At 36.6% G+C, this 18579-nt stretch overlaps 1 protein-coding gene across 2 annotated transcripts; it reads right to left on the reverse strand.

The window, feature by feature from the left end:
• Nucleotides 1-3327: 3327 nt before the first annotated feature.
• On the reverse strand, nucleotides 3328-16269 carry AGR3 (anterior gradient 3, protein disulphide isomerase family member). Of its 2 annotated transcripts, none has more exons than XM_084896291.1 (8): nucleotides 15982-16269; nucleotides 12243-12378; nucleotides 8561-8624; nucleotides 7427-7479; nucleotides 6845-6921; nucleotides 6536-6599; nucleotides 6071-6154; nucleotides 3328-4565 (listed from the first exon to the last, which is right to left on the reverse strand). In XM_084896291.1, exons 2-8 carry the CDS (start codon nucleotides 12346-12348, stop codon nucleotides 4516-4518), a joined length of 498 nt encoding a protein of 165 aa, XP_084752417.1. In that variant the 5' UTR covers nucleotides 12349-12378; nucleotides 15982-16269; the 3' UTR covers nucleotides 3328-4515. The 2 variants fall into 2 exon arrangements, with proteins under 2 accessions (XP_084752417.1, XP_084752418.1); XM_084896292.1 differs by lacking the exon at nucleotides 15982-16269 and adding an exon at nucleotides 15839-15878.
• Nucleotides 16270-18579: the final 2310 nt, after the last annotated feature.

Genomic DNA, 18579 nt, shown 5'->3' on the forward strand with positions numbered 1-18579 from the left:
GGGGCATTAATGAGATAATCCATGCAAGGACCTCAGCACAGTGACCAGAACATAGAAAGGGTTCAACTTATGTTTGCTTTAATAATAACGAAAAGCACCAAATAGAAGAATCGGCTTTTTCTCTGGGAATGACTTTTGCTTTTGAATCAAGAAGCACAGCATTGGCTTTAGGTATTTTATAAACCCGACGAAATGAACTTGTTTTATAAAACTCTTTGAGGACGGAAATAACATGTGAGTGGGCGGAAATTTGTTTGGAGAGTAAAACTGGAACCTGACAAACTTACCGCGAGACATGATTCTTCCGTTCTAGCAGGGCTGCTTTTAATGTATGTGATGGGAAGCGTTGGTGTTCCCTTACTCACGGAAAGCATGCACATTGGGGAAGGGAGGGAAAGCAACTGCTTTGGTTTGCCAGAGCTGTCGTAACAAAATACCACACACAGGGAGACTTAGCAACAGAAGTTTATTGCCTCCTACTCCCAGAGGCTAGAAGTCTCATCAAGGTGATGCCAAGACTGCTTCATTCTTGGGCTGCGAGGGCAAATCTGTTCCATGCCTCTCACCGACCTTATGGTGGTTCCATGGCTTCCATTGTTCGGCCCAGATCTCTGCCTTCGTCTTCGTCAGATGTTCTCTGAGTGCAAGTCTGTGTTTAAGTTCCCTCTCTTCATGAGGGAACCAGTCATATCAGATCAGGGATCCATCTTACTCTGATATGACCTCATCTTAACAATTAATTCTGTCTTCAACGACTCTATTTCCAAACAGGGTCAAATTCTGAGGTGCTGGGGGTGTAGGATGTAGGCCTATGAATATTGGGGGTAGGGTGGGGGGGGGGCGCATAAAATTTAAATAGTAACAGTGTCTTGTCCTGGAAATAATGCTAATATACTTCCATAATGTACAGTAATTGATTGGGGGAAAAATCCAGTTGCATGATTACAAAGTTGTAGACAGTGGATTTGTTTAATCTCTTATGAAATGATGCTTACAAAGTAGAATTCATAGTTAATCACTGAAAACACCAGGGGAATTACACATCTAATGGCATACTACTGTGAATGCTTGCTCAAAATTCACAGTTTGTTCAGTATGCTCGTGTGTGTGTGTGTGTGTGTGTGTGTGTGAGAGAGAGAGAGAGAGAGAGAGAGAGAGAGAGAGAGAGAGGGAGAGAGAGAGGGAGAGAGAGACAGAGAACTTTCAGGTGCTTTCCATTTAGTGAAAAAGACAGACATTGTATAAGAAACATATTTTTTAAAATCCTCACCCAAGGATATTTTTTTTCCATCGATTTTTAGAGTGGAAGGGAGAGGGAGAGACACACAAAGAGAAATATCAATGTGAGAGAGAGAGACACACACATCTATTGATTGCCTCCTGCATGCCTGGGCAGGCAGCATGGATTGAACCTACAACTGAGGTACATGCCCTTGACCAGAATCAAACCCAAGACCTTCAGTCCATGGGCAGAGGCTCTAACCACTGAGAAAACCAACTAGAACAAGAAATAATTCTTTTTAAAAATGGGGAAAAAGCTTATCTTTTACTTAGCAAGGATGTTTGTAAATAAACAGACTGTGTATTACGTACCATTTTAAGTGCAATGTGTTTTAAGGCTTACTATTGTAAACTCACAAGCAAATCTCTATAAATCTTTATAGGCTGTAAATCAATATGTTAAAAGGTAAGTTTGTTTAAGCTTGGCACAATATCTTTCTAAGCCTAATTGAAACTTTTGAAAGACTACCAAGAAAACTCTGCCTACTTTTGTATTTTGAAATTAACCCAGTGAACAAAAATTCACTGAGCCCCTACATTATGCCTTATTCTCGGTTTCATTGTACTGATTTCTCCTTGGTGGATTCAAGATTCACAGGTTCTGCATCTATGTGAAGCCTCACAACCCTATGAGAAGGTTGGGCCAGTTGTCTGCTGCTCCTACATCATCCTATTACATTCCATAACATGGAGTTATTTCCATCATTGTAGACCTTATCCCTAACCTATGAAAAGCAGGGCAACAACATTGCCTATTTTGACCTAGTTCGTCTTTTGGTCCACAATACCAAACACAGAGTCTGGTGAAGAGTAGAAATGAAATGTTTGAATATTTGGGAAATATTAAATGCTATAAAATAATTGAGTATTTTTTCAAACTCAGAAATTGAGAGATTGAATTGAAATATAAAAAAAAATTTGCTATTTTAGGCAAAAAAGTAAGGGGAAAGAGAATGAGGAGGAGAAGGAGGAACATCTAGCACAGTCATTCTAACTGAGGGTTGCTGTGGATAGCAAATGAAAGTAGAGGTCTCTCAGTTAAATTTGAATTTCACACAAACGAATACATTTTTAGTATAAGTAGGTCTTAATATTGCACAGTATATACTTATATTAAAACATTTTTGTTTATCTCCAATTTAAATCAAATTGATATCCTTTACTGACTATTCTAATCTTTTTTTTTTTTTTTGATCTGTAACTTTTTTGACTGCTATATCTCTTTAAAATGCAAATGAGAGCTCTGAACACTTCTTTGTAAATATCCCTGTACACAGAGATGAGCGTGCTATTTCAGGTAGTTGATGTTAGTAATTTAATTCTTAACACCGGATGCACTGAAAAAGGAATAAATAATTTTTGGAGCTTACAAGGCTAAAAGAAGTGGAAATCACACAGTGTGTGGCAAAAGTAGGTTTATATCTGTGAGTATGTGAAACATAGTTTATTCTTGTCTGATTATTTATTAGTGTATTTTTTCCCATATGAACAACTGTAAACCAATTTTTGCTCCATCCTGTATAGTATATATATTCTAAAGACAGTTCTACATTTCGAAGTTAGGGGTAACCTCAGAATTGATAAAATCTAAACCACTAATTTCATAAAGTGAAGAAATTATATAGAAATATCAAGTAGGATAAAGAGTTAAATTGTTGAAGTAGGGTAGAGAACAAAACTGAATTGGTTATAAGATTATACTGACTAATGTAACTAACCAAATGATTGTGGTGTATATGTATATTAAATATTAGCTTCTATGATTATATCCACAATTAAATTGCATATAATAACATATAATCACATGTATGTTTAAATACAAAGGCACATACATTTTTGTGATAAAGAAGAATAAACTAATCATTCAGTAATTGAGGAATGATAATTGAGAAAAAATAGTGAACGTTTTATTTTATTTATTAGTTCTTAAAAGAGCAATTGACCTATTCTTACTTCACAGCAAATGACCACTGACATTTTCTGCTTCTGCATTACTAATGCAACAATGGAATCAGCTATATTACCTTAGTTATATTTTAAGTCATTAAGTTATAGAATGCCAATGCACTTGGATGTCTTAGCTTTCATTAAAAAAAATCAACTTCCAGACTTTGGTCTAAAATTTAAAAACTTAAAATAAGATATCTAATATTCTTTTCCACATGGATATCTAGCACTGATATCTAGCACTGATATCTTATTGGATAAACTCCTCATATCCAATAAGTCAGATACTAAAGCGAATGGAATAGTGATAAAATAAAACTTGGAAAAACTTTTTTTTTTCTGAATCATGAAACATTGGAATTAATAAAAAAAAATCTATATCATAGACATTGTATTTTTACACATTTATCTCATATTAAAGTGCACTTTTATATATAAAAATAATTAAAATTATTTTAATTCAATCAAGTCCTATGGGTTGGGAACATTTTGGTCTGTCTCAAACATTCTCTCACTTCTGAGAATTTCTCCCAGCAGATTCTGGGAAGTTTTTCTATTAAAAAATTAGGAATTTAAAGGAATAGAAGACATGGTACTGATCCTCCAGAGCTTTCTGTGAAGAATTGATCTGGCAGTTTGTGTGTTTGATAATTTCCGAAGGGATGTAACCCTCTCCTGCCAGTTACCTGGAAAACATTTTCAGTCTTCTAGAGGCAGGGACACTTTTCCTAAAATTATTAAAAATACTGGTATTGCAGATTCACCCAATAATTAAGGAATAATTAAGGAAAACACACCGTTAAAATTTTTAAGAATGTTTTAAATTTATTACAATTAATTTTTAAATTTAAGGTAAGAAAAGAAGCAAATGGTTAACTCTGAAATATGCTGTTAAAAGTGCAAATAGCCAGTGTCTCCATCTCCTCTGGCAGCATGCCCATTACTAATGATTTATACAGGCAGGTTCAGTACAGTGGAGGAGCAGAATTAAACTTAGATTACATGGTGGAGGGACAGGGAAGGGCGCCCTTTCTCTACCCTAATTTCACTCCCAGTTCGTGGCAAGCTTCCTTTGCTACTGATACAGACAGAAGTCAAGCTGATGCTACCTTATTATGCTCAGGTTTTGACCTTTATTGAAATGTAACTTTACCTTCATAAAGAATATTTCAAACACATTAAAAATCTAAATGGTAACCTTACAGAGGCCATGTAGTTGCACATTTAGTATTAGTAAGTTCACCAGAAGGTCGTCTTCATGACATTTGACCTCCTCGAGGTAATCTCTTATAACTCTGATTGAATAAGTTTCAGTGCTTTCTTCATGTTTTCTATCACTGAAATAAAAAAATATTATTCTGTTAGTAAATGAAAGTACCAGATAGTATGTTCTTTTAACCCCTGAAATCTAAAATTCGCCCATTTAAATTAATGGCTGTGAAAACATGGAATTTATTTACAACATTAAAGAATATTATGCCTTAATATACCTCATTTGAACTCCTGACATCTAATATAGTTCTTTTTCTCACCACACACACACACACACACACACACACACACACACTATGCTAAAGGTGTATATTTAGGGATTTTACCATTCAGATAGGGTCAATCAACTTTCTTTATGTTAAACAGTTTTATAAGAGAGATTTTGAGAGAGTGTCTGTTTTTTAAATTAATCATTTTTTATCTGTATCATTGGTTTTGACATTCACAATGTCTTATCCTATTTAAATGAAAGTGTCTGGTTGTCTGGTCAGCTGTTCAATCAGTCAAAGCATAATATACTAATGATAATGCTAAGGCCGCTCAATCGTTTACTATGATGTGCACTGACCACCAGGGGGCAGGAAGTCAACTGGTCAATCAGCTGTTATGACATGCAATGACCACCAGGAGGCAGACGCTCCAACCAGTAGATTAGGTTGCTGTTGGGGGCCGGCTGATTGGGACTGAGCGAGATGGGCCAGACATACCCTGGAACCCTTCTTTAGGCCCTTCCTGCCTGGCCAACCTCCCTTGTCCTTCCCCTGTCCTAATTGTGCACTGGTGGGGTCTCTCAGCCTGGCCTGCACTCTCTCTCACAATCTAGGACCCCTCGGGGGATGTCGGAGAGCCAGGCCAAGGGACCCCACTGGTGCACAACTTTGTGCACTGGGCTTCTAGTTAAATATAATTGACAATGAATGTTGTAAAGATTAGATTAAAATCCTAAAACAGACTGCATCTCCTTGATTACAGGCATTAAAAGGAGAGAAAAAGATTTAATTATTACCACTTTGCGGAAATCATATATGATTGTGGATACCCACAAAATGAACTGGCTTTCTTAAAGTTTAATTTTAATGTATATTCTATTCTTTTTAGTGGTCTCCAAATTAGTGATTGTAGAAATTATTACACATTCCTGTTAAAAAAGAGGTTCTGAGGTGCCTAGAAATTCTGATTTTGATAGGAGATAAGAGTTTGCATTATTGAAAATATATATTTTTATTGATTTCAAAAAGGAAGAGGGAGAGAAGATAGATACATCAATTATGAGAATCACCGATTGGCTGCTTCCTGCATGCCCCAACTGTGGATCAAGCCCACAATCTGAGCATGTGCCCTGGCTGGGAATTGAACCAAACCATGACCTCCTGGTTCATAGGTGGCCCCTTAACCACGGAGACACGCTGGTGGTGCAAGGATTTGCATTTTTAAACACTACCACCACCATGTAACCCAGTATTCTGATTCGTTGATAGTACTGCTTGTAGGGAAGCACTGACGTAGGGCATCATGGACCTTTTTGACCTTTCTAAAGTCCCACTGTTCAAGATAATCTGTGAATGCTTACATATTGGTAAATCCTGTGGTTCATATGTATACAGTCTATTAGAGTACCTTCCAGTTATATCAGCTCTGACTGTTAAAGAAGGATCTGCAAAGAAAAAATAATTCACCAATGCATTATCTAAATGTTTTTAAAATCATTCTTGCCTCTTAATCTAAAACAAATAAATGTTAAACAAATTTATGATGAGTTAACATGAATTTTTCCATTTTAGTGTGTCATAGTTTTCTGTTAATACAGTTTGGGAAACTTTACAGAAAGTATATTGGGTTATTGGTTTAATAGGATCATTAGTTTTAAAAATATTTAAATTTATATATTATAGATGCAACGAATTTTAATTATAGAGCTAACAAGAGTTATTATTTACTGGGTTAGACTTGACTTCCTTTGAACTAGCATTTAAAATAAATAAAATAAGAATGCTATTGATTTTGTAAACCCGATGTAATGAGATTATACACATACCCACAAACATGATCCTAGGAACATATTGGCCGTCTGGTGATAGATTTTTATCTGTGGTCTCATGCTAGGAAGAAAAGACAAAAAAATAATTGGTATCAGATTGCATTGTTTTTGACAGTTGTTTTTGAAAATATTTTATATGAACAAGTTTTTTATTAAATTATATATTTTGGCCTTTTTAAATTCCTATAACATTTTATACCTACAAAATTTTTATACCTCTTTTTGTCTTAAAAATAGATTTTAAAAAAGGGGTTTAAGCTTTCCATTGAATTGTGATATGAAGAAAACATTGTAATGGCCAAGTACCATGAGATTCAGCATGATGAAATTATTCTGAGCCATTTCTTGTATTTCTTCATTTTGGGCAAACACTGTTTTGAGTGCTGTTGAGGATAACATAACATGAACACCAGTCAGCTTTAAGGATAAAGACACCTTCACTATAAATAACATAGCAAAGTCAAACTAGTATTTCCTATTTGTTTGTGTTTGTATATTGGCTGTAACCAGTTCATTAGCCTCTGGCCACTTTGTCTTTCACTGAGAAGCAACAATGGATAGAGTCTGACAATGAAGATATCAGAGTTATAATCCAATTTAATGAAGCCACCAATTTTATAATTTTATGTAACGCATTGGTACAAACAGCAAATTTTTTCACACACCCCCCCTTTTATTTTTGGTGGAAGGAAGAGGGAAATAAAACTCTATTCAATAGATTGCTAACCATCATTGTAGTCTTTAAGCACTGAGTAAAATGGTGATACAGTGATATAGCAGTTGTCTTTTTTTTTATGGAATTTCCTGAGCGCTGTCTTAACAATTTTTACCAGGTCACTTTTTCTAGTTCTCTTGGAAATATAATATGATCTGAGGAGCTGAAATTACCTTGGCAGTATTGACAATCCTCCAAGTGATGAATGACCATCAGTGGCTTGTTGCTAAACAGAAAGGGTGTGGAACTGAGTCCGGTGACTAACTCTGAGTCAGAATGCACATTGAAATTAGATTTAAGATTTTCACACTTATAACAAGATTTAGAGTAAAAGTCTGATTGACACAGCATAGCAATGCAGTCTGTAGCAGTGTTACCCAGCACATGGCCCCAGGACTTTCGCATTGCCAGGTAGCTCAGTAGAAGTGGAAATTCTCCCTCCCAGACCCGCTCAGGCTCTCTGGGGTGGGGTCCAGGAATCAGAAGCTTAACAAGCTCACCACCAGATTGCTATGCACATTGTATTAGTTATAAGAGTAAAAATTAATTGTCTCAAGAGATAAAAGGATATAATAAACAAGATATTAATTGCTAATGAACATCTGGTATAAGAGTTCAGGAGAGTCAAAGTTTTTATTTCAGTTTTGGTGTTTTGTGTGTGTGTGTGTGTGTGTGTTTTGTTGTTTTTTTTTTAGTTTTTGCAAAAATGCTATTAATATTTGACTATTTTCACATCCTATCATTCTTGTAACAACTCACAGTATACAAACAATCTCAGTGAGAGTTCCCTCTCTCAACATTTTTGGTTTCATTTTGGTTTTAACGCTCTGAGAAAAAGTTTTTGTGCCTACTGACGGATATTGTTCTTTTATATAACTTGTATTCAAAAGCTTGCTTGGTCAATTAAGAAATTAATACAGCCCTGGCCAGTGTGGCTCAATTGGTTGGGTATTGTCCCAGGCACCACAAGGTTGCCAGTTCAATTCCTGATTAGGGCACATGCCCAGGTTGTGGGCTCAGTTTCTGGGTGTAGGGGGGTGTATAGGAAGCAGTTGATCAACATTTGGCTCTTGCATAAATGTTTCTCTCTCTCCCTCCCTCTCTAAAAATCAATAAAAAATATTTAAAAAGAAATTAATTGAGAGCTTTTGTTTGTAAAAAAAAACAAACATTCTAATGGCAACTCTTAGTTGCATGATAGTAGAGCAAATGCGTGTGATATCTTTTCAAAAGCTAACTTGAAAGGTTTGGCTCTTCTGTGAGAGGTATCTATATGGTCTGTCAAAATTAACTGAGAGGTGTTTTACCTTTTTTGAATATGGAAGAGACCTTCTTCATAAGTCTGTACCCAAGTAATGTCATCTCCCCATCCTAGAATAGAAGAGAAATCAATGCATTGATTCAGGACTACAGAGGAGCTCTGAAGTAGGCATGTGACAAGCAGATATCTATCTACAGATACTTACTAGTAAGCTACCAAGCAGTTGCCTGGTATACTTTATAGAGGCTATATATATAAAAGCCTAAGTGACTGTTATGACAGAACAACCAGAACAACTGGTTGACCAGTCGCTATGATGTGCACTGACCACCAGGGGGCAGGTGCTCAATGCAGGAGCTGCCCCCTGGGGATCAGTGTGTTCCCACAGGCAACTTCCAGCAGCTAGCCAACCGCCCACAGTCCCTCCCCCAGGCCAGCCAACCTCTTGCAGTCTCACCCCCCCAACCCCATGCACAAATTCATGCACTGGGCCTCTAGTATAATTATAATTAGATATGAAGAGGTGGTATCCTTACAGATCATAGGGCTGAGATTTGTGATTGGGTTTCAACACTAAAGGTCAGGTCCTTGAACCCAGAAAGTGCTCAATAAATACTATTGTTAGTGATGATTGAAAGGACATCTCTGGACTGTGCAAAACCTCTGATTTCAGAATGAACAGCAGAAAATAATAGTTAATCTTTGTACACTTTGTAAGTCTAGTAGGAATACCTTTGAACCATACTATATAGTGCCCTTGTATTTTGAGTTCCAAGGAATTCTGACCCCTTCTAAATCCTTAAACATCGTGAAAATGGAAAAAAGAATTCCAAATTTTTGCTTCAATATTTTGATTCAGAAAAAAAATCTGTTGTTTCATGATTGAGACACACAATAAACACAGGTGTCCTTGAAGCATTCAGAAGAATAAAGGCTAGAGAAATGGAAAACAATGAATAGAGAGAGATCCACTAGCTTTTAAAAAGTGATAAAGGTAATTGGAAATGTGTTTTAGAGATTAAAGAATAAGATAATTGAGGAGAACACACAAAAGACATTCAGAAATACTACAGGGTATTTTCAGGAAGTGTCTTGGTTTATGGGTAAGAAAGATTGAATCAATTTGAAAATAGAGATATTTCTATGCTAATTTAGACCCAGATTTTCCTGTATGTTTCCCATGTTGTCAGACTGCAGTTTCTGATTTTGATACCATGGCTACAAGATGGCCAAAAATTATGAAGCAATATTATAAAGTACGATAAACACATTTCCATGATTTTTGCTTGTTGGATTTTTTTTGTTTCTTTTTTTGCTTTGTTTACTTTTTTGGTAACAACTGTATTTAAATGTAATTCACATGCAAATGCAATTTATCCATTGAAAGTGCACTTTAAAAAAATATATATACACTAAGTTGTGCAACTATCACCATAATCAATCCTAGAACATTTTCATAGCTTCAAATAAAACCCCGGTACCCTTTAGCTATCATCCCCTTACTTCTCCCTTCTCCCCCAACCCTAAAAAAATACCTAATCTACTTTATGTCTCTATACATTTTTTATTCTAGATATTTCATATAATTGGAATCATACAATATGTAGTCTTGTGACTGGATGTTTTTACTTAATATAATGTTTTCAAGGTTCATCTGCGTTGTGTCATGTATTATCACTGCTTTCCTTTATACAGCCAAATATTATTCCATTGTATGGATATACCCCATTTTATTCATTCATCAGTTGAGCACTGGGGTTGTTTCTACTTTTTGCCTTTTATGAATAATGCTGCTGTGAACATTAGTATACAAGCTTTTGTGTGAATATATTTTTATCTTGGGCTATCTACTTAGGAATAAAATTGCTGGGTCACCTGGTATCTACATTTAATCAGTTGAAGAACTGTTATATTTTATTCAGATGATTGCACTATTTTGTACTCTCACTAGTAATGTTATTGGCTTGTTTTTGCCTGATTTTAGTAGCTTAACATTGGAAGACATATTATGTTGGTTTAATACCCCTTCTATCTGTAATAATCCTGAAAGAGTTTCTTTACAGCTTTGCTGTAGTAACTTCACACCATATTTTGCACTAAATAAGAGTTATTCAGAAACAGCCAGTGAGACTGGGATCCTATTTAATTTTTCTATTCTGTGGAAAATATCACTCAATGATGGAATTTCAGCCAGGGGAGGGTTTACTATTCTCTGCTCCTGTTACACTTAGTCTTACAAATAGTAGAGGAACATCTGCTCTATGCCTTACTCCTCTAGCACTGGGTATGTAAAGGTGAGATAACATAATTCCTGCTCTCAGGAATTTCATTGTAGAGGAGCCATATTGCACTATAATTATTGGTTATACACTTCGTCTCATAATCACAATAGGCCAAAAGTGATACTGAGCTTGACCTCTCTTCAATGACTTGGTTCATTACCACAATTCTATTTTTAGCTATGATAAGTTTAGTATACCACTCAAGACTACTGAGCTCATTGCTTTATAACTCTTGTGTTTATACAGAGAGATTCGTGATAAATTATATTTAGGAAAATAGTTTTCTTCTTCTTTTAATTCACTTCTTTTTCAAAACTTGCTAGTCTTTTTAGTTTATAGTTTTTGTGGTTTTGAACTAAAGCAGAATGAAATAACTTGGCTGAACTTTGATGGCTAATTGTCTAGTGCTCAATACAGCTGTTAAGAAATTACAAACTTGGAAAGTCAATATTTTAAAATTTGAAATTATGTTATAATCGGTCTCCATTTGTTTGCTCCATTCATATACTATTCCAAGTAGTGGTCAAGTGTTTTGAGGTTTGTACTACTATTTTTAAATTATCTATATGGAGATAAATGATTTTTCTCCCATTTTTGTTACCTGGAAATGTAGGAGCTGATTTTGAGAATTTTCTCTATAAACTGTTTCTTTACAGATGAAGATATATTTGTTTTTTAGGTCAAAGGAAAGTACTAAGTACAAAGTAGAAATGTTTTCTAAACATATAGCCAATGATAGACCTGGATTATGATGTCAAAAATCACTGCAGTTGTTTTTTTCGAGTCAATATAGCAAACATTTGTTTACCCAAATTTTTTAGAGGATAGAATAAAATATAATTTCTGGGGATTATGGTATAAAATCATTCCAAATTATTATTTTTGCATGAATAGAAGATAGGGAATTGGAGCAGATTTTGAGAGATCTTAATTTCCTTTAAGATATCATTATGACATCAATTATTATTTCCTAGGACTCTGGTTACCAAAGTTACAGGCCACCAAACCAATTCATCACTATTTCTATAAACACTATAGCAAATTATTATTGGTTTTCAGTTGCTTTGATTCACTTTTTTTTTAACTTAAAAAATATATGTTTATATTGATAGATGAAGGGAGATGAAGAAAAACATCAATTGGCTGCCTCTTACATGGCTCCTACTGGGGATTGAGCTGGCAACTCAAACCCTACCCGGAAACTGGTTGCCTCTTGGTGTGTGGGTCAATGCTCAACAAATTGAGACAACAACAACAGCTAGGGATGGTTCAGTCTTTAAAATCAACTGCTCTTTTCTGGGTTTTGTTTTTGCCTACTTTAATGTGGTAAACAGCAAAATATTCCAATTCATTGAGTTGGTTTAAATGTAAAATATGGATAAGAGACTAGGAATTTGAAAACCATCCAAATGGCTGCATATAGGGAATAAAATGAGATTCTAGTACCTCTTGAGAGTGTCTGAGGAGGCCTCTTCTCTTTCTTGATGGCGATGGCAAGGTTGGAAGAAACTGCAACCAGGAAGAGGCAGAGGGCCAAAGCTGAGGGTAACATCACGTGTTCTCGAGAATCCCTCAGAAGAAGCTAGGTGGTAGAAAAGAATGTTCAGAATCTAGTAGTTACTTCCAGCAGTCATTTAAGAATCAGAGAGTTTGCTCTGCTTATGTGAGTTGACATGGTAAAACCTCCCAGAACTCTCATTCACTTGCTATTTATTTTTATTTTATTGATTTTTTTTTTTTACAGAGAGGAAGGAAGAGGGATAGACAGAAACATCAATGAGAGAGAAACATTGATCAGTTGCCTCTTGGCACACTCCCTACTGGGGATGTGCCCACAGCCAAGGTATATGACCTTGACTTGGATCAAACCTGGAACCCTTGAGTCCGCAGGCCAACTCTCTATCCACTGAGCCAAACCGGTCAGGGCTCATTCACTTGATATTTATAAAATATTTTTAAAATGCTATCAACTCAATAATGTCCACTTGGTGAAAAACCACATTCTGGGCATGCTGGGAGCAGTACAATGACGTTGAAAGGAAACTGGATCAGGGCACTCAAAGCTCACATTAGACTGTGTTTTAGGGCTCACAGCAATACAGTGACACTCATATAAGATCAGGTTTATTAAAAGCCTTTCAACTCTAAAGTACAATGCAAAGGTGACTTTTGGCAGGCATGCATATTCCTTTGACTCTTCTTGATCTCTGTGCCAAGATAATATGATTAGGCATGAACACTATTGCTTACAATTGAGTTCAGAGGGAAAAATAGAATTTGGAGATTCTTGTTTTTCAAGTCCTCTGTAGTCATTTATCATTTTCACTCTTGCATCAGTGACTCAGCCTTTTGCCTTTCAGCTTACAAACCAGCTCTTTTAGCAATCAAGTTTATTGTCAGATTGCTATAAATTAAATACAAGTGTAAAGAAGAACAGGTTTGTTGCATCTATAGTTATCCTTTGGTTAGCTAGGATTCAAATGTATTTTTAAGTCGATGTACTGTCCCTTATACTCTGCAAGTTAAGATATAATGAAAAGTGAAGCCAAAACCGGTTTGGCTCAGTGGATAGAGCGTCGGCCTGCGGACTGAAAGGTCCCAGGTTCGATTCCGGTTGGGGGCATGTACCTTGGTTGCGGGCACATCCCCATTAGGGGGTGTGCAAGAGGCAGCTAATTGATGATTCTATCTCATCGGTGTTTCTAACTCTCTGTCCCTCTCCCTTCCTCTCTGTAAAAAATCAATAAAATATATTTAAAAAGAAAAAAGAAAAAAAAAAGATATAATGAAAAGTCTAGAGTTGGATCTGAGCCAGACTTCTACCACTTGATAATATCTTACATGATATGTATAATGCTTGTTAGATGTACAGTTAAAGCATTTGTGGCATATAAAACCCATGTGAAAAGTAGTTAACATGTGCTGTTTTGAAATTATTGCAAAATATAAATGTACAGACATCTTTCATGTTTATTTAAAACTAGAGACCTGGTGCACGGAACTTGTACATTTGGGTGTCCCTCAGCTTGGCCTTCACCCTTTTGCAGTTCGGGACCCCTCTGGGGATGTCTGACTGACATCCTTAGGCCCGGGGAGTTGGCCTAAGCTGGCAGCCAGACATCCTTAGCGCTGCTGCGGAGGTGGGAGAGGCTCCTACTACTGACACTAGGCTTGCCAGCCATAAACCGGGCTTCTGGCTGAGCAGTGCTCCCCCTGTGAGAGTGCACTGACCACCAGGGGGCAGCTCCTGTGTTGAGCGCCTGTCCCCTGGCGGTCAGTGTGCATCATAGCAATCAGTCTGCCATTTGGTCAGTTTGCATATTAGCCTTTTATTATATAGATTCCTTCAGAGCAGTTTTCCTGTGGACTTACATTATTTAATAGTGAATTTCCCACCAAAAGAAGAGAATGACCATTTTGCGATTCTGCACAAACATGAATATTGCTATATGTAACTGTATTAGGCATTGTGGTAAATTGAAAGATTAATAAGCCAAATGCACCTTAAAATAACTTACTGTTTGACGGTGTTAAAAAGTTCATTATGTATTATAGGAATCATAGTCATGGAGAGAACAATCCAGTGGTGGGGAGTTTATAGATTCTAGGGTTCTCTAGACGCTTTCTTATTCCCCTCATCCAGCATCTTTTCCTTGTCAGTGGTCTCTCCCTGCAATCCCCCTCTATTTAAATCATTTCCCTTCCTAATCTGCAATGAACCCATTTTTTAATTTCTTTGTGCTTAATTTTTATTAAAAAACCCTGTTAAAAAAGAACCATGGTGCCTGATAAGAATGTCAAATCAGAATCTTGTAAGTTATTAATACCATAAAGCATTCAGAATGCCTTCTTATACCTTAAGGACTGGTCATCTTATACCTTAAAGACTGAAAAAAAGGAAAGGTAGATTTTAGTAGAAAAAAGAGGCATCTGAATCTGGACCACAGAGTCCAAAGTTGGGAGGATACTCTTTTTCAGGCTGAAAATTGCAGCCAGAGAAATGGAAGCAACCATCTAGGGCAGGGTCTTAACCTCAATCCAGTGACCTCTCAAAAAGTCTATGATTCAGTGACAGGAGGCTCAAAACAACCTGAAATTCTACGTAAAATTTTATGAGCATCAGCTCATTTTCCTGGGGAAGACGCCTGAAGATTCTCCCAAGGGCATTGGATAGAAAGCAGGGTTAGGGAAGCTAATCTGGAGGCAGCATCAGGAAAGGTTCTCTGTGGTCGAGGCAGAAAAGTAGGTGAAATCTATATTCAAACAGAGAAAGTGTAACTTCATGCCTTCCTGACTGAGAGCTGCCAAGTTTATTGTAGAATGGGAATCACACTTTTCTTTTCAAATTTCAAGTTATTATGTATTATTGTTAAAGACAGTTCTTAAAAAAAAATCAAAATATTGAATTTTTGCTTTACGTTCTCTGGTAAAAGAATGCAAAAGAGATATTAAATATATTATATGATAAAGCTGATCAATTTATATATTTTTATTTTTGGACGAACATGTTTTTCCTCGGGAAAAGAGAATGCTGACTACTGAGGGTTCCCTCACCCCAGTGCCAGGCTAAGCTGCTGGGGAACCCATGGCAATGCCATGGTGACAGCCTTACGGCAGCCGCTCAGGAGGCCATAACCTGTTGGCTGCAATTAGATGTTGTGAACATTGGCCAGTGATCATCTCATATTTTTTTGACACTAATATTTTACTTTTTTAAAAGTACATTAACATAAGCCATTTATTTAGATGTCATATACAATTTCTATTTTAAAAAGAAAACAACATTAAAAAGAAAACAGGGAAAAACAAGTGTTCCTTGTAGCATACTTTTTTGAAGGATCATTTTTGGTCAGTGCTAGTTTATAACAACATCATAGAAAATAAAAGCACAATGCCAGCAAAGAGAATCCAGTGCATTAAAAGAAAAATATGCAATTTTATGGGACATTCCCTACCCTCTACTGAAGACCTCACATCGGAATAGCAGTACGTGGAATACTTAAGTAGAGCAGAGCTTAACCGCTGATTAAATAATTGCTTACCTGAACTCGCCAGTGCTCTTGCTGGAAGTATATTCTGGATGTTTCTGGTTAAAAATGGGCGTGGATTTATAGACCTAGACAAGCACACACACCCACACCCCTGCCCTGCAGCCCCACCTGCATGGAAACCAGAGCACACTCACCTGCAAACATACAAAACAGGGCTGTCTAAAGAACCCTGAACTTCTCTCCCGTTCTCATGCTCCTCATGCGAAAAACACTTCTCTTGTTCTCCGAAGTCAGATTGAGTGTCCTTCCAAAATGAGGCCAAATACAACCTTTGGGATTTTTTTTTTCTTCTCTCTTCTACCTTTTACTTCCCAAGGTAACTTAATGTTTGGCTGGAGTTCAACACCAGGAAAAAAAATCAGGGGGGAAGAAAGGAACTGGTCTGAATGCAGGAACTGTGTGTATACACCATTGTTCTCAATGAAAGTTCAGCGAGGCTTGCAGATTAGATATAAAGCAAACAGAAATTCCTAAGGGTTGCTCTGTTGACAGGAATGCAATTAACAGCTTAAGGCGACCAGGTCCTTTTCAACCAAGAGAAAAGAAAACCCTGTGTTAGAATTCAACATTTTTATAATTTGATTACTCTACAGTCTTTCTAGAACACCCTTTACCTCACTATGCAAAAAAAAGAAAAGAAAAGAAAAAAGGAAAAAGGCAATTAGATAGTAAGTGTGATTATATTTATCTAATAGATTAAAATTTTTTAATAATTAATCCATAATTATGGTCCAACATCTTTCAAGTATAGAGTTGTATCACAACAAAAAGTAAAATTCTTTTTTCCCTTCAGTACTGCGTTTCATTGGGCACCCCACCCAACACACAAACATACATACACACACACACACACGCACACACACACACACACACCTCCCTCAAGTTCCACTTCCCCAAGTTAATCACTGTTCAAATGATCTAGGATAGGGTTACCAAATCTGCCCCATCTGTTTTTGGACAATGCAGGAGCTAAGAATTATTTTAACATTTTTAAATGGGTAGTGGGGGGGAAATAAAAAAAAAGAATCATATTTTGTGACATGTGAAAATTACATGGAATTGAAATTTCAGTGTCCATAGTAGAGATTACTGGATGAAGCCCAGTTGAGTTCATTACCTTAGGTTTTGCCTATGGCAACGTCTGCACAGTAACTGCAATGCTGAGTCCTAGGAGAAGGGATGCCACGTCCTAAAATATTCACTGACTGGCCTTTTACAGAAAATGTTTGCTGATCCCTAATCAAGGATATTGTTCTGTAAATTTTTCTTCTTTCTTTTTTTTCCCCCTTCTCTTCCTCCCTTGACTTTTTTCTCCCTCCTCCCTCTCTTTCTTTTTGTCTAATTACTCAATATATAAACACATGCACTGCTTAAGAGGGGTGATGCTTGTCTTGCTTCTGACATGGAAGTGAGTGTGCTTCCAGTATTTTAACTTTAGATGTAGTGCGGGTTTGATTGACCCTGTTAAGAAAGGAGCCATTAGGTATTTCTACACTACACCTCTCAAAACGAGGAGTTCTCTATTGATGGACAAATGGGCTTTCTCATTTCACATAGGAGAGTTACAGTTTTCTTCATTGAACCTTACTCTGATCCCGAGAGGAAGCCCACATAGCCAGGCTGTAGTATCTAGTTCTACCACACAGATTTGTGGATTTGTTTAGATCTGCTTCCTTTCTTTTGAAGGCTCCTCAAAGGGAACCTTCCTGGGACAGGCTATCCAAATGGAATTCTGTCTGATAATGGTTAATGAACTTGACCTACAATTTTAATGTGAAGTCCAGAATTTGCCAAGTGAGGAGTGAGCTGGCAGTGATTAATGCTTTCCTCTTTCAGCCTGAGGGTAGGAACACTTTCACCTTGTTCTGGACTGGGAGCGGTTTACAAAAAAAATCTCAAAAATGCCTGACCTCCCTGTTCAACTCTTAAGCAGTCCATACTGTCTATTTTAGTGGATAATGAGAAGAGAATGAGAAAGAAGTCAAATACTTAACTGGCAGTGCAAGTAGGTCCCATGGTGTCTGAGCTGATCAACATCATTGATTCTCTCCCACTAGTGTGACCATGTCATATATTTTCTAAACCAGGGCAACTTTGAGAATAAAAAGAGGTAATAAAATTGATTGGAAATACATAACTTTTTTTAAAAAAATTATTTTTAGAGAAGAAGGAAGAGGGGGAGAGATAGAAAAACACACACATTGATATGAGAAACGTTGATGGGCTGCCTCCTGTATGCCCCCTACTGGGGATCAGGCCCACAACCCAGGCATGCGCCCTGACTAAGAATTGGACCAGCAATCTTTCAGTGCACAGGACGGTGCCAGACTAATGGAGCCACACCAGCCAGGGTGAATGACAACATTTAAAAAGAATATTTGAAATATGTATAGGTCAGGTAAAACTGTTTTTGTACTATAATAGATCACAAATAGTTCCACTAGAGATTATTCTTAACAGTAAAAAAAAATTAAAGTACTACATGTACATTATGGCAAAACATTAAAAAATTATTCTTTGTATGTGTTTATGTTAATTAGTTTCTTAACCATACTTGTCTCTGATACCAGGTGGCTGGCATTTTTCTGAGTATTTTTATGTATTATCAGTCTTTTTTTTTTCTTTTCTCAATGAGATCTTATATTTACTTGTTTCATAAAATTGCCTGCAATCATCTACAAAGTTGCCTTTATGGTAGTGTTTTTAAGATTTTCATCAGCTTCAATTGGCAC

The sequence above is a fragment of the Pipistrellus hanaki genome (assembly GCF_964339955.1).
Source record: "Pipistrellus hanaki genome assembly, chromosome: 10".
Classification (NCBI taxonomy): domain Eukaryota; kingdom Metazoa; phylum Chordata; class Mammalia; order Chiroptera; family Vespertilionidae; genus Pipistrellus; species Pipistrellus hanaki.

Excerpts from the sequence above, each read along its gene's own strand:
- AGR3 (XM_084896291.1), bottom strand. The coding sequence starts at position 12,348 with ATGTTACCCTCAGCTTTGGCCCTCTGCCTCTTCCTGGTTGCAGTTTCT. Across the intron at positions 6,600-6,844 it reads TCATCATGCTGAATCTCATG|CATGAGACCACAGATAAAAA; the intron begins GTACTTGGCCAT and ends TTTTCTTCCTAG. Across the intron at positions 6,155-6,535 it reads TCCTAGGATCATGTTTGTGG|ATCCTTCTTTAACAGTCAGA; the intron begins GTATGTGTATAA and ends TTTTCTTTGCAG.